The 15,549-nt window shown below is 44.9% G+C and overlaps 2 protein-coding genes across 4 annotated transcripts; both read right to left on the reverse strand.

Annotated features, from left to right (window-relative positions):
* Positions 1-570: 570 nt before the first annotated feature.
* Positions 571-5,015, reverse strand: LOC308162995 (tripartite motif-containing protein 16-like protein). The gene is made up of 9 exons (XM_080537160.1): positions 4,930-5,015; positions 3,580-3,932; positions 3,371-3,466; positions 2,963-3,196; positions 2,530-2,689; positions 2,321-2,362; positions 1,862-1,921; positions 1,377-1,615; positions 571-1,272 (listed from the first exon to the last, which is right to left on the reverse strand). Exons 2-9 carry the CDS (start codon positions 3,928-3,930, stop codon positions 976-978), a joined length of 1,479 nt encoding a protein of 492 aa, XP_080393286.1. The 5' UTR covers positions 3,931-3,932; positions 4,930-5,015; the 3' UTR covers positions 571-975.
* On the reverse strand, positions 4,486-10,589 carry LOC308162996 (leukocyte elastase inhibitor-like). 3 transcript variants are annotated; one of them, XM_080537161.1, is made up of 7 exons: positions 10,395-10,589; positions 9,327-9,512; positions 8,777-8,914; positions 8,461-8,578; positions 8,051-8,193; positions 6,902-7,069; positions 4,486-5,812 (listed from the first exon to the last, which is right to left on the reverse strand). In XM_080537161.1, the coding sequence occupies exons 2-7, from the start codon at positions 9,492-9,494 to the stop codon at positions 5,402-5,404; spliced, it is 1,146 nt and encodes a 381-aa protein (XP_080393287.1). In that variant the 5' UTR covers positions 9,495-9,512; positions 10,395-10,589; the 3' UTR covers positions 4,486-5,401. The 3 variants fall into 3 exon arrangements, with proteins under 3 accessions (XP_080393287.1, XP_080393288.1, XP_080393289.1); XM_080537162.1 differs by lacking the exon at positions 10,395-10,589 and adding an exon at positions 10,083-10,117; XM_080537163.1 differs by lacking the exon at positions 10,395-10,589 and adding an exon at positions 9,687-9,780.
* Between the last annotated feature and the right edge of the window lie 4,960 nt (positions 10,590-15,549).

The following is a 15,549-nucleotide window of genomic DNA, read 5'->3' on the forward strand; positions in this document are numbered from 1 at the left end:
TTCCGCGACACCTGCAATATTAAGGAATAATACATCTTATATCAACTTCTACAAATCTCCAAACATACATTTAGCTTCATCAATAGATGCATGGGATGTGAATGTCCATGCATCTGATGCCAGAATAGTGACATCTCCTGGTTCTGTGACTGGGGATGCTGGGTTGGATGTTGCTGCTCTAGTGGTGGTGGCTGGGGTGCATGCTGCTGTAGAGGTGGCGTCTGGCTTGAGGTTTCTCTTAACATTTTTGGAAATGTGAGGAGAGAGAGACATTAAACAGATAAACATGTAACAACATAATAGACAATGAATAAAAAGGATATAGATAAAAGTGTTATGTTTACACGTTTGCAAACCAATTTTGCCTATATTTACAGTGAATTCACACAAATCAAGCTCAATACAAAGAGGCCACTCTTTGATTTTATTTGATTTTATTAATTCATTCATCTTGTAGTGGAGCCAAGGCCCCACTGAAAAACTGCAACATGACAAAAGAGAATTCATACATGACAAAAAATATTAGCAGCGTACACAACAATTTTAAGGTAAAAAATATTTCAAGGCGGCAAAGCAAGGGCAGGTAGCAGTCATGGTGGCCATGCTGTGTTATTTGTGGGTCTAGATACTGTCATTGTACAGCCTAACTGCAGTATGAAGGGTTGAGTTTTTCAGCCTGCTGGTCTTGGCCTTTGGTTCAGCCAGCTTGTGCTGGTTCCTTAGTGTCCTGGCAGTGCAGCTGCCTCGTGTTGGAGGTAGCAGGTCGTGCAGAGGGTGTTGCTCGTCATGCATGTTCCTGACCAGCTTCACTGCAGCCTCCTCCCTCCTGGTCTGGAGTGATGGTAGGGGTTGTGAGATCTCACCAGGGGCGCACAATTCAAACTCTACATTGAAGATGCTTCTACCCCTACCTCCAGTCAGTCACAAGTTCACAACACCCCCCTTTTCTCCCTGACACTCCTCTGCCCTCTCACCCTATAGGAAGGACAGGGTGATGCTGGAATTGGAGCCCAGCCACACTGCAGGGTAGAGGGGCTGTGTGAAGGAGGTCTGCACCCTGTGTAGGAGGGTGACTCTGTTAGGTGTGATGCTGTAGAAACACAAGAGCCCCATCCCCTGGTTCACGAACACCCCTATCCTGCGAGACAATGCACTTGAGGGAACAACCACTTGGGTGATCTGGTTGTCATGGTTGAATTCATATGAGGAGGGGGAGCAACGAAGGCTCCAGGATATGGAGTTACGTCCGAGGCCGCAGTCATTGGAAGAACCCTATGGGTGTGATACAGAACACTAGTAAATTAAAGACATGGACAACATTGTGATATGGTACTTCGCAAAAAAAAAGGGAAACATTTAGAAATGATCTGCTGTACCTTCCTTGCGATGCTCTCGTAGGTGAGTCCCAGTTCCACCTGCATGCCCTCCCACTCAGCCTCCCAGTAAACACGCCCCTGCAGGACCTCACGGCACAGTGCCTGCCCCCAGGTATCAAAGCGGTCTGGGTGGTCCGGGTACGGCTGGGCCTCCCCTCTGCGACTGACTGCGCGGTTCCTCTCAGACAGACATAGCTCCCGGTGCACCGTGAACGGGTCCAGAGAGAGGGGACAGAAAACTGTATAGGAGGGAGAGCATTTGTGACAGCAGCTGGTGAAAGCGGGAACATGTCGGCAACCAATAACAAATATTCTGACTTTTATTCTGAAAATGTTTCATTGATTTCAACGCTGTTGAAAATCAATGACACATTCGCTAGTCAAGCCAAAATATTGCAAGAGTGTGTTTGTAAGCCAGGATGGGTTAGTGGAAGTACCGTAAGTGACAATGGCTTTGTGTGTGATTGGATGTGAGCAGCACTCACATTGTAGGAGTTCATCTCTCTCGCTTGGCACAGTAGCGTGTGACCCATGGTCTTCTTTCACTGGAATGAATGAATGAATTAATTAATGGTCTTTATTGTCATTGCTACAGTACAGGTACCAAACAACGACATTTAGGAGGGGTGGCTCCCCTGGTGTTAGGAAAGAAAAAAAAAACACAAGAAGGGAAGGAGCTGGTTTACATAAATAAAGGCTATGTACACTATCCACTATACTATACTGTACAGATAGACGACTAGGGTTGTCATATTGCACAATAGTGTGTGTGTGGAGGGAGACAAGAGAGAAATGCTCTAAATCAACAACATCACAAGAAAACAATAGCTGCTTCTGCCAGCTCTGCCTGAGCAGAGCATGATAGGCCACATTATCAAACCAGACAGGTAGGGTAGAATTGTACTGTATGCTGTATATACAGAATGTACCAAAGAGGTACTTACCCGGGCTGGGCGGGGCAACTTGAAGAACACTCACGTTCTTTACTGTGAAAAGAGTGAATGGATGACACACAGGACAGGATTCATTAATTGCAACCACAAGGAAATGTGATGCCATACATGACATTCCAATTCACCAGGATACGATTTTGATTGCAATGGGGAAACGATGTGGAGATGTGCAATCGAAGAGTATAACTCTCCCCACTGACCTTCACGGGTGACAGTTGGGAACTCTCCTCGGTACAGATCCTCAAGGCGCTCTTTCAGGTCGGAGATGGCTTTCCTCACTGCCCCAAAAGAGAGGTGTGTGTTCACCGTGACAATGTTTGCTCCACCAGGCCGGGTTGGCCCACAGTAGGACTGGCAGATCTACCATGGGAGAGGGAGAGAGAGAGAGAGAGAGAGTCAGAACAGTACTTTATTCACAATTGCATTTCTCTGCATCCCCCCTACTTCTATAGAGTATATGAGGCAAAGAGACATGAATATGACATTGATACTGAGACTTAAAAGCAAAGTTTAATCCAAAGTGAATTTGTATATTAAAAATCAATCTTGTCAGATTGGTTGAAATGATCTAACTGTCATAGAGGAGTTAAGAGGGCTTTTTTGTTTGTGTTTCAACCATCGACTGGACCTCACCCGGGAGAGCTGGGCGTAGTCCTGGTTGTGAGAGAGCCTCTCCAGCATTGAGTCTCTCTTCTTCAGCTCAGTGATCTCCTGCTCCAGACGTTGCAGCTGGCCCTCCACTCGACTCACCTCCGCCTTCTCCTGGGCTCTGATCAGCTCCTTCATCTCAGCGCGACGCAGCTCCACAAACTCCATCAGCTCGGAGAAGATCTTGTTCATGTCCTTCACTGCTGCCTTCGTTGCACGCTAAGGAAAGAGGGGCATAGTTTGCCTTTCTATTGCTATTGTGTGGAGACACATAGCCCTGCAATATTCATGTAGCTAAATGAACTCCCACAGAACTCTTCCTAAACACACTCATGTCTTTCCCTCTCTCTAAAGAGGACTCATATCCATTCCTTTCCCACGGTCTCTGCTCACCGTGAAGGATTTGACCGCATGCTTCAGCCCAACCAGCTCTGTCTCCCTCTCCTGGATCCGCTGGTGGAGCTGTCTCTGTGTGTCCCTCAGCAGCCTCTGTAGCAGCCACAGAGCCCCACATAGAAGACACAGGGTTAAAGTTCAAGCATCGTGTTGCCCTGACACTGAGCTGAGTTATCAGCAGAATGAATGATAGAATTCCTCGTCACCTCTCCGTCATTCCTTTCAGGCACGACTGCGGACACGTCAAACGTGGCATGGTGAAATCCCCCGTCCTCTGGGGGTCCTAGGGGGGCCGAGGGGCCGTCGCTCAGCCTCACTTTGCTCAGTTTCTCCAGCATGTCGGCCAGTACTGTGTTCTTGCCCAGGGTGGGTCTGGGGCTGAAGGAGTGTCTGCATTGGGGACAGCTGCAGGCCTCCTGCCCTTGTTGCTGATCCCAGTAATCCTTCAGGCAGCCCATGCAGTAGCTGTGGCCACAGGGGATGGTGACTGGGACCTTAAAGACATCCAGGCAGATAGAACAGTGGAAACACTGTTCTAACAGTGGAGCCTGAGCCATTGCTGCTGGAGAGAATCAGACACACACACACACACACACACACACACAGTGTTTTCGACACCATTAGAAATAGTTAGACAGAGAGTTAGTTTAGTTATTTCTGCTACATTGCAATAACACTGTATTGCAGATATCAATAATGAGCAGCTCTTTTCATTGCAGACCTATTTCTACCATTATTAAATACATTGTCTGCCACAACAACATTACCTCTTGTCCCTTGTGTTACTGGAAGATGTTTGTTATCTATCTATTTATCGATTAATCTACACAGATTTGACTGCCCTTCACAAGAGAACGGTCCAGCTGCAGCTGGATATACTTGGCGGTTGGCGCATGACTTCCCAATCCCAACACAAGCACTTCCCATTCGCAATGTGGGAGGAGTCATATACACTGATGGAAGACTGTTCTTTGAGCGCCATCTGCTGATGGAAATAAGACTGTTCTAAAGTAATTTGTGCTCACACGCACACACACAAACTAAGCAAACTGTTTGAGATACATTTTTATTGTAAAAGCGATGTAGCGATCAAATCCAGGACAGCAGCTTATTTAGCATTGTAATAATTGACAATGATATCTCTCTTTGCATCATTTAAGGACACTGTTTGAAAAAGGGGTGTAGCTGAGTAAAGCTGGTGAAATCATAAACCATTTGCCTAAGTAATTTTTCCTTTTTGAAACTACAGATTGGAAGCTTTCAAATGAGGTATCATACATTGAAAATCGGAAATCGGAAATCTTGCACCTCAAGAATGGGAATGGGAGAGAATGGGTGAAAGTGACTAACCACAACAACAAACACTAACAGCTAGCGGCTAACAGTGGTACATCAATACGAACGTCTAACTGCGTTTTTATAACATCACAATGAACATGCTGAGAGAACATCGACATGGTAAAAACACATAACTACACATAATTAGATGAACACACAGTCCTTGCTTTTGAACACGTCCTAAAACGAAAGTATGTTTACAAGTCATTATCACTTACTGGTAGCCTACGGCAAACAAGAATAGTGGATCCAATCCACAAAGGAGTATTTAGTGATCGTTAAACTGTCGTATAGTACATCCAGTGGGTACTTTAAAACTTTAAACAAGTTGCGTGTTACGAAAAAAACGAAAACCAGATATTGTTCACACAATAAGTTTCACATTCACTTTTCCACCCCTTTGATTGGTTTGGTTTGGCTGGTTTGCGGTTTCACCAGGGGGCGTCACAATGTTTGCAATCGTTAAGCCAATGCTCATTGCCCCCTTACTCACTACAATCAACAGGGCTTTGATTCAAGCATACACAATTATTCGTATGGTGTGTGTGTATGTGTAATATTGTGTTTTTGTGAGTTCAGGTCAGAACAAGAGACAATAGTAAGGTGGCACTAGATCATACAATAATCCTCAGACACTCAGACATTTTCTTTTATTTAACAACCTGTGTTTTATTCTCATGCTGGTTTACTCTACTGGGGAGAGGAGAACCTGCCGAGGAAGAGGATGGACTTGGTCTTGTTGTGTCTGATGAAGAAGAGGAAGGGGTGGTCTGCGGTGAAGTGTTCCTCTCGGGACATACAGCAGAAGGTTGCCACTGCTGCGGTGGCGGCGGCAGCCTCTGTCCCCTCCTCATTCACCTCCACAAAGGCCTTATGGGCCACGGTGGACAGGGAGAGCCCGCCACTCCCGTTCATCCCTGACAGGTCAGCCTTGGCCTCGTCAAACACGTCTGTCATACCCAGCTGAGCCAGGGGCGTGTTCAGATCACACTCCTCCTCCAGTTTAAACTTGGGCAGGTGAAGTATGACATCTGAGCCAATGTCCATGTTGTCTCTGTTGGTCCACTCACTCAGTTTCTCCAGGGTCAGCCCTTTCTCCAGCTTGAGTACACAGAGAGTTAAAACCCAATCAGTATAGCGAAGAGAAAGCACAAACAAGATTCCCTACATCAAATAATCTGATAGTGACAAGCTCAGTACTGCATATATAGGGCGCCAATTACAACCAAACAATCTGACTTGCCGATTAGCAGAGTGCTTACATTTGGTTAGTTAATCCAGGGAGGCAGGGGAGAACAGATAGAGATTACTTTCAGCTGTGTGTGAAATTGTATTCACTTGCAACCAAAAAGCTGCCCAAATGTAATTGAGGAACAGCTAGCCTGTTATATATTCAAGTGTAAGGGGAAAGGGATTCAAAGTTTGCACAGAGTACAGAAATGCTTTTATGCTCTAGAGGGGGCATCTAGGCAATGGGTCACAGCCATTGAAGGCGACCCCGGAGCAATTAGGGGTTCAGTGCCTTCTCAGGGACACTTCGACACATGGCCTGCTGGGGGATTCGAACCACTGCGAGCTGCCGACTTTGCGATCATTAAACGCCGGCTCTACACAGTCGTCCCCTAAGTAACTTCGCCTTCATAGCAGATGGCGGGAAATGCTGTGTCTGAGGCTCTCTACCCCCGTCCATCTGAATTATCATTCAAACAGAAATCACAATTGAGGTCATCCAGCTAAAGTTTAATGAAGTCAGAGAGGGATATGTGAAGCATACGGTCTTTGATGAAGTCTTATTGCTCTAGTATCAGGGGGAATCTTAGGATTGCAATTATCTTGCACCTGTTAAATAAGACACACAAAATTTAACAATTTGCATTCAGAATGTTTGGTTGCAATTAACCCAGGAGGTTCTGTATGTCATTACTGGTTCAGTATTGTTTGACTATTGTCCACCATCAGTAATGTCTACTAGGTGTGACTACACCTTAGTAGGGGTGGGTCAGAACTAGGTGTGAACATAGCTTCAGCAGTAGTGGGTCAGAACTATGTTGGACTATACCTTCAGTAGTGGGTCAGAACTATGTTGGACTATACCTTCAGTAGTGGGTCAGAACTATGTTGGACTATACCTTCAGTAGTGGGTCAGAACTATGTTGGACTATACCTAATTTATTAAATTATTATTATTACCTTCAGTAGTGGGTCAGAACTGCCCTTGGACTCCTCAGGCAGCAGGACAAACATGCTCAGCTCCTGGCCAACATAAGGAAGCTCGACAATCTGAAGCTTGATTTTAGGAATGTAGTTGTAGGGCAACCTCTTCATCAGGTACATCATCTGAACTGGTTTACTGACATTCTGAAACACAGAAATACAACGAAAGGGAAGAGTAGAGTAGATCTGAACACAACTTGTTTTTGAAATCCCAGTAACATGCAGGTCTGTGTTGGATTTCAAAGTTGTGCATATGCATATTGTTATATCACTACTACACTGCTCAAAGAAATGAAGGGAACACTTGAAGGATATGCCTCCCCAGACCATCACTGACATGCCAAACCGGTCATGCTGGATGATGTTGCAGGCAGCATAACTTTCGCCATGGCGTCTCCAGATATCTGTCACATGTGCTCAGTGTGAACATGCTGGGCTGTGAGCACAAGTCCCACTAGACTTGTCGGGCCCTCGTGGAGTCTGTTTCTGACAGTTTGGTCAGAAACATGCACACGAGTAGCGGAGGACATTTTGTAGGGCTCTGGCAGTGCTCCTTCTGTTCCTCCTCGCACAAAGGAGCAGATACCGGTCCTGCTGCTGGGTTGTTGCCCATCTACGGCCCTGTCCAGCTCTCCTCGTGTAATGGCCCACCGGGCATTTGCTCTATGCTCTTGAGACTGTGCTGAGAGACACAGCAAACCTTCTTGCGATGGCACGTATGGATGTGCCATCCTGGAGGAGCTGGACTACCTGTGCAACCTGAATGGGCTGCAGGTACCACCTCATGCTACCAGTCGTGACAAGGGCACTAGCAAAATGCAAAACTAGAGAAAAATCAGTCAGGAAGGACAAGGAGAGAGAAATGGTCTGTGGCCACCACCTGCAAAACAATTTGCTTTTTGGGGGTTGTCTTGCTGTTGCCTCTCCTGTCCACCTGCTTTCATTTGCATGTTAAATTGATTAACAATCGTTTACGTCTCGTAACTGGACAGATCGATATCCCAGAAGTTTAATTGACTTTGGTGTTATACTGTGATGATTTAAGTGTTCCCGTAATTTTTTGGAGCAGTGTATTTACAGTGGATTGAATATTATTCTAGACATATTTCTCAATTCTTTATCTACCTGGTTAAGTTTAAAGGGCATCTCTTTGGTGTTTTTCTCAGCGAATCGGTGGAGCCAGTTTCCTTTGAAGTAGATAGCATTGACCAGAGCCAGTCTTGTCATGCTATTGACTTTCCCCTTCTTCAGCAGGTCTTTGATTTTATCTATAAAGAAACACAGTGCAGACACACACACAGAACAAACCAAACTGAGAGCAGCTCCCATATGAGTATCATCAGCTTCTACAGTATATACTGTATGTATATAGGATTTTTATTTATATATAGATCTGTTTTTGAGGGGTACGTATGCAATGCATTTGTGAGACATGACAGGATAAGGATACGGATTGTCCCTCAAGAACTGCACCCCTTTCCTGCTCAGGACAAATGTATTGATGTCATCTTTAGTTCAATGGTGGATGATCTTACTCTCTGTCTGCTGCTCCACCCAGCTGTTGATCTCCCCCCTGGCCTCCTCTGCAGCTCCAATGAAGTCCACAGCCTGCAGGTCTGCATGGTAGAACTTCTGGCTGGATTCGAAGAATTCCTTAAAGCATTGTCAGTCATAACACCATAAGTCAGCCTCCATCAGCCTCAATCATATCATGGATATACTAAGGCAAGAGATTATGATTACAAACTACTTATTTGGAGGGATGTGCAATGCTGTCTGCACAGTGAATGGAGTACTCAGTATGTCTCAGTGTTTTACTGAACATTAAACATGAAGTTTAAGCCAACTCACAGGAAGGAAGTTGAAGGTCTTTTCTCCATACAGACGATTGGCGAGTTTCAGGAGGTAAGAAGCGGACGGTGTGTTGATATCAGCGTTGAGTGTCTGGAAATCTGTGTGAACGTCTTTGCTCAAGCTGAACGACAGGGCCTGGGGGAAGATTCAGTTGATTATGATGCTGCTACAAATAATGACAACGCTAATATTGACATTGATGATGGTGACATGAATGATAATAGTGATGATGTGAATTAAAGGGGGCTACGTTTGAATTGAGTCAATTAATTGTAAAGAATCCATGTAACTTTCAGATGTTCATGTCGCTCTGTGTATTGAAACTATTGATACTGCTTCATTATGTAACCGGCAAGTTTATGACCCTCTCCATGGTAACAATCTGGGCTGTGTGTTGCCATAAAATAGTACATATGCCAGTAATTGTGTGTGTGTGTGTGTGTGTGTGTGTGTGTGTGTGTGTGTGTGTGTGTGTGTGTGTGTGTGTGTGTGTGTGTGTGTGTGTGTGTGTGTGTGTGTGTGTGTGTGTGTGTGTGTGTGAACCCACCTTTGACATCTGGGCTGCAGTGTCTCCTTTGGCTCCAAGATAGACCATGGCCAAAGCTGAGCTGATGCTCAGGGGGGAGAAAAATACATTCCCAGGGGGGTTCTCTTGAATCAGGGTGTGGAAAAGGTCCAACGCAAACGCTGTATTTGAGCTGCTGAGGGTGGCCATGGCTTCTGACTGGTCTTCCTGTAGAACAAACAGATCTGATGATGTAAGACATTCATGATTTCCTGTCATTCGAGCTGCACTGACTATAGTGTGGCAACATTGCGGAATTGTGCAGCATTTTTAGCTGAAAATTACAAAACAAAATCAACACATTAACACTGTGCATTACTAAATGCAAATAGAAGAACCTACGTCATATCCATTTAACACTATTCCACAAGTAGCTTGAAGGTAGACTCTATAGGGATATGACGGGATAGCCAAACAAGTGGGCGAGAGATTTTCAAAATCAGAGAAGCAACAGACTAGAGAATAGAGCGTGTTCAAAAAGCGAAAATTAAAAGATCCAAATCCAAACCAGATATTATTTCAGAAAAGGGAGAACAGTTTTACGTTCGATAGAGAATGCGCATGCGCTCTGCCATCTTATGTCGGAGGACAGTGAAACTAGTGGACGCTTTCGCTCTTGTTTTCACTACACCATTTTTTATGAAAGCTATTATGTTTTTACAAGCGTGAAAACAGACGTTATGCCACTAGGACGGCCCTACAAGTGGGACGACGACTGATGATCGATGCTTCACTTACTTAGATAAATGTATTTGCTGTAAGTCGCTTTGGATAAAGGTGTCTGCTAAATGCCAAAAAAGTAAACATGGACCAGTATGAGGATATCCGAGTTGTGACGTATCCACTGTAACCTTTCACCTCCTCGTCAGAAAACAGAGCCCTGACTGATAGTAAATAGCCTATTCATGTTCTGTAGGCGAATTAACATATTTCATTGTTAACAATCAGACGTGTATGTTTGTAGTAGTGATTAACGTTGATTATTGATTGTAAACAACATTTAATTGGTTGAAGTGTGAAGATAGGCTTCACATTACGACCGTAACTCACCTGCTGTGTTTCCTGATGTTAGTGATCCTGCACCTCGCGCCGTCGTGAAATAGGAACTAACATAAGTTTTGTAAACTAATGTTTTACAAAAGTAACCAGATAATGCCTTTCTCAAGAGAGAACAAAAACTCAGCAATATGTCAAGCTAGACACCTCAACTAATTTGGTGAGTCTTTAATAGGGAACGCAGTGCTCTACAATATTGCACCAAATACAAGAGGGTGGGGTGAGGACTTTATAGCTCTTGTCATACATGATAAGAATCACAAGGCAGTTTGTTTGCTTAACAGGAACGAGTCAATGGAATCAAAGGTCTAGCTAGCCTTTGACAGGGTGTGGCGTGTCTCTGTGGAGCCAGTGGTGTAGTCTAGTTTTTTCTAGTGGGTATACTGTGATTTTCCCCTCCCAGTAGTAAGGGCATTTTACCAGATATTTGACCAATCTGCGAAGTAAATCGTTACCAAGAAATTTCTTCACCAATGTGTTTCTAAAGGTGTGTAATAACATGTCCTAAAAGGTTGAAATTCAACTCCTGTGGGAAACCTCATAAAAAACTGCTCAAAGTTGGGGTACCGATAACCGATTTTCGAAAATTCGAAAATGCTTAAATTGGACTTGAGTAACTTTTGAGGGGTCAAACTAGGCATTTTTCATGATTCTGAGTTGATTGCAGGCATTTATTTGTCACCAAGAGCACTTCCTGGTGCAACCCCCAAACCCCCCCCACCCCCATTGGTGGTTGGCATTCAAAGTGAGGAAGTTTAAAGGTAACAGGTAACATTAGACAACATTAGACAGCACCAGCAGAGAGGCACTATCATGGGCATGGACACTTAGTCATAGGCCTCACTACATGTGGAACAATAGAACCAGGCTGCTTGAGCTACTCACACAGCCCAGCAGAGAGGTACTATCATGGGCATGGAAACAGAGTCATAGGCCTCACTACATGTGGAACAATAGAACCAGGCTGCTTCATTTACTCACACAGCCCAGCAGAGAGACACTATCATGGGCATGGAAACAGAGTCAGAGGCCTCACTACATGTGGAACAATAGAACCAGGCTGCTTCAGCTACTCACTCAGCCCAGCAGAGAGACACTGCTGGGCAGTAACTTACCTGTTATGGAGGCCTAAAAAAAGGGAGCTGAATAGCTTCACTCTCACCTCCCATTGTGGAAGAGATGTACCAACATGAGATGTACCAAGGACTACCAGAGGTGTTCAGCTAGACACACAGCCCAGAGACAACACACCTTCCATGGGTGCTGTGACTAGGCCTGTGGCCCTATGCTGGAGGTCACATGAGCTCCAGGGCCTAACTGCTACTCTGTCAGTCCGATTAGGAGTGCTCTCACTGGGCCTAGCTGTCTACCATTCACCCCTCATCTGGAGCTCTGACCTCCAGGGCCTAACTGCTACTCTGTCAGTCCGATTAGGAGTTCTCTCACTGGGCCTAGCTGTCTACCATTCACCCCTCATCTGGAGCTCTGACCTCCAGGGCCTAACTGCTACTCTGTCAGTCCGATTAGGAGTGCTCTCACTGGGCCTAGCTGTCTACCATTCACCCCTCATCTGGAGCTCTGACCTCCAGGGCCTAACTGCTACTCTGTCAGTCCGATTAGGAGTTCTCTCACTGGGCCTAGCTGTCTACCATTCACCCCTCATCTGGAGCTCTGACCTCCAGGGCCTAACTGCTACTCTGTCAGTCCGATTAGGAGTGCTCTCACTGGGCCTAGCTGTCTACCATTCACCCCTCATCTGGAGCTCTGACCTCCAGGGCCTAACTGCTACTCTGTCAGTCCGATTAGGAGTGCTCTCACTGGGCCTAGCTGTCTACCATTCACCCCTCATCTGGAGCTCTGACCTCCAGGGCCTAACTGCTACTCTGTCAGTCCGATTAGGAGTGCTCTCACTGGGCCTAGCTGTCTACCAGTCACCCCTCTTCTGGAGCTCTGACCTCCAGGTACTATGTGATACACTGCCAGTCCGATTAGGAGAGCCCTCACTGGGCCTAGCTGTCTACCAGTCACCCCTCTTCTGGAGCTCTGACCTCCAGGTACTATGTGATACACTGCCAGTCCGATTAGGAGTGACCTCACTGGGCCTAGCTGTCTACCATTCAACCCTCCTCTGGAGCTCTGACCTCCAGGTACTATGTGATACACTGCCAGTCCTATTAGGAGAGCCCTCACTGGGCCTAGCTGTCTACCAGTCACCCCTCTTCTGGAGCTCTGACCTCCAGGTACTATGTGATACACTGCCAGTCCGATTAGGAGTGACCTCACTGGGCCTAGCTGTCTACCATTCAACCCTCCTCTGGAGCTCTGACCTCCAGGTACTATGTGATACACTGCCAGTCCGATTAGGAGAGCCCTCACTGGGCCTAGCTGTCTACCAGTCACCCCTCTTCTGGAGCTCTGACCTCCAGGTAATATGTGATACACTGCCAGTCCGATTAGGAGAGCCCTCACTGGGCCTAGCTGTCTACCAGTCACCCCTCTTCTGGAGCTCTGACCTCCAGGCTCTATGTGATACACTGCCAGTCCGATTAGGAGAGCCCTCACTGGGCCTAGCTGTCTACCAGTCACCCCTCTTCTGGAGCTCTGACCTCCAGGCTCTATGTGATACACTGCCAGTCCGATTAGGAGTGACCTCACTGGGCCTAGATGTCTACCAGTCACCCCTCTTCTGGAGCTCTGACCTCCAGGCTATATGTGATACACTGCCAGTCCGATTAGGAGAGCCCTCACTGGGCCTAGCTGTCTACCAGTCACCCCTCTTCTGGAGCTATGACCTCCATGATAGTGCCTCTCTGCTGGGCTGTGTGAGTAGCTCAAGCAGCCTGGTTCTATTGTTCCACATGTAGTGAGGCCTATGACTAAGTGTCCATGCCCATCATAGTGCCTCTCTGCTGGTGCTGTCTAATGTTGTCTAATGTTACCTGTTACCTCCAAACTTCCTCACTTTGAATGCCAACCACCAATGGGGATGGGGGGGGGGGTTTGGGGGTTGCACCAGGAAGTGCTCTTGGTGACAAATAAATGCTTGCAATCAACTCAGAATCATGAAAAATGCCTAGTTTGACCCCTCAAAAGTTACTCAAGTCCAATTTAAGCATTTTCGAATTTTCGAAAATCGGGTATCGGTACCCCAACTTTGAGCAGTTTTTTATGAGGTTTCCCACAGGAGTTGAATTTCAACCTTTTAGGACATGTTATTACACACCTTTAGAAACACATTGGTGAAGAAATTTCTTGGTAACGATTTACTTCGCAGATTTTCATATGTTTCCCTTACTACAGTCTCATATTGTTCATTTCGGAACGCCATAAAAATGCGCTCCCTGTCTAACGTTATATATGTAATTTATACATATATATGTGTATAAATTACATGTTATAAGGCTGATCTGTTCATGATAGTGCTGCATTTTGACATATTTCATGTCGCATCTCCCCCCTTTGATGGTGTAGCCTATGACGCTATAGTCGGTCCCAATGGTCCAAAATTCAAGTGCTTCGTAACACAGACGGGGGGAATTTTATGAATGAAAGTGAAAGTTATGTCACAAAACGCTGTTACGTATCCTCACACATTTTTAAGTGGGTATATGGAAATCCTTGGCCTTTCCTAGTGGGTATATCACTGCGTATCACTACACCACTGTGTGGAGCCCTTATGGCTCACCTACCTCTGAGTGGGGGCATTGTTGAGCTCATTCCAATACCACCTGGACTTGATTCCCTGGAGAAGCATCCACAGAATATTTAGAAATACATTATTTGCAGCTTCCCGAGAGATACAGTATTTTCCAGGGTTTTGTAAAGTAATGTTAGAATGATAAAATACTTTGCTACATTTTATTCTTTGGAGTCACAGGAGATATTTTAGAAGTCTAGATAGCAATCGTTAAGCCAAAGCCTGTGTGTGTGTAATGATGAGTTGCTTTTGTGTTTTGTTGCTTTTGTGAGTTCAGGTCAGAACAAGAGACAATGTGCAAGTGGGCACTAGATCATATACCCAAGACCTAACTCGTCTACGTCGAGGGGTGTAGAGGAGCTGACACAAAAAAAGAGAGAGAGTACACCAAACTAATGTTGGGATCTAAAACAAGCCACATCCAACAGAACTAAAGTGCAGGATTTTATTTACAGTAATGGTGGTGGGCAATGTATAATCTGTATGCCAAGGGGAAAAGGAAAAGTGGTGCAAATGAAAATAAATAATAAATAATGTGATATACTGAACTAGTGCATATATATACAACCTAATCTAATAAATACAGAGGGAGGCACCCACTCCTAACCCTGTGAATTAACAGAGGTAAGCCTATGTGATGAAGATGTAAACCCAGGGGGGTATTCAACGTACGTGGATTAGTATATCGGCGATGATAATTCAGATGGACGGGAATATTTACTACCGTGGTGATATCAGCAGCAGGCTACATATAATCATATTGTCATGATGGCATAGTGGTATTGACCGCTGCCATAGTATTAATTCATCATTTTAAGACTGTGGTTCAAATCCTTCTTCTGACACACTTTTTACTGCATTTCATTCGAAATCTAATCTAATCTAATTGAAAATCTTATCTAAAAAAGTATGTAGGCTATAAAATGATGGTGTAGGCTAATTTACAAGAACTGACACAATTACAATGGTGTTTGAAGCCTTTCTGAGTAATTAATGATGTTCTTCTAACTGGACCCTGGATTTGGCATAGATCATTTTTTCTTATGATAACTGATGGATAGATGATTTACTTAGACAGATATATATTGTAAATCGATTTGCATGAAGGCTTCGGTTAAATGTAAAAAGAAAAAACAACAACATTAAACTAAATCAAGTATTAAACCGGCAACCTTCGGACCTCTAGCTGGCTGCCTTAAACCCTGCGCCAAAGAGTTGATGGGTGATAGACATACCTATTATTATTTATTTTTTTACACTTTTTTATTTATCTATTTATCTATCTATCACACTTTCAAAATATCAAGTTATCTATCACACAGTCAAACTATCTATCTATCTTGTAAAAAGTGGGAACTAATATTTCCTAAAAGACACTTGACGGAACTGTCGTTCGGGATGTAGTTTCCATCTGTGAGACATTTTTGACGCACGTATTACCTAAACCAGCCT

This window comes from Nansenia antarctica, assembly GCF_963989245.1.
Source record: "Nansenia antarctica genome assembly, chromosome: 7".
Taxonomy (NCBI): Eukaryota; Metazoa; Chordata; class Actinopteri; order Argentiniformes; family Microstomatidae; genus Nansenia; species Nansenia antarctica.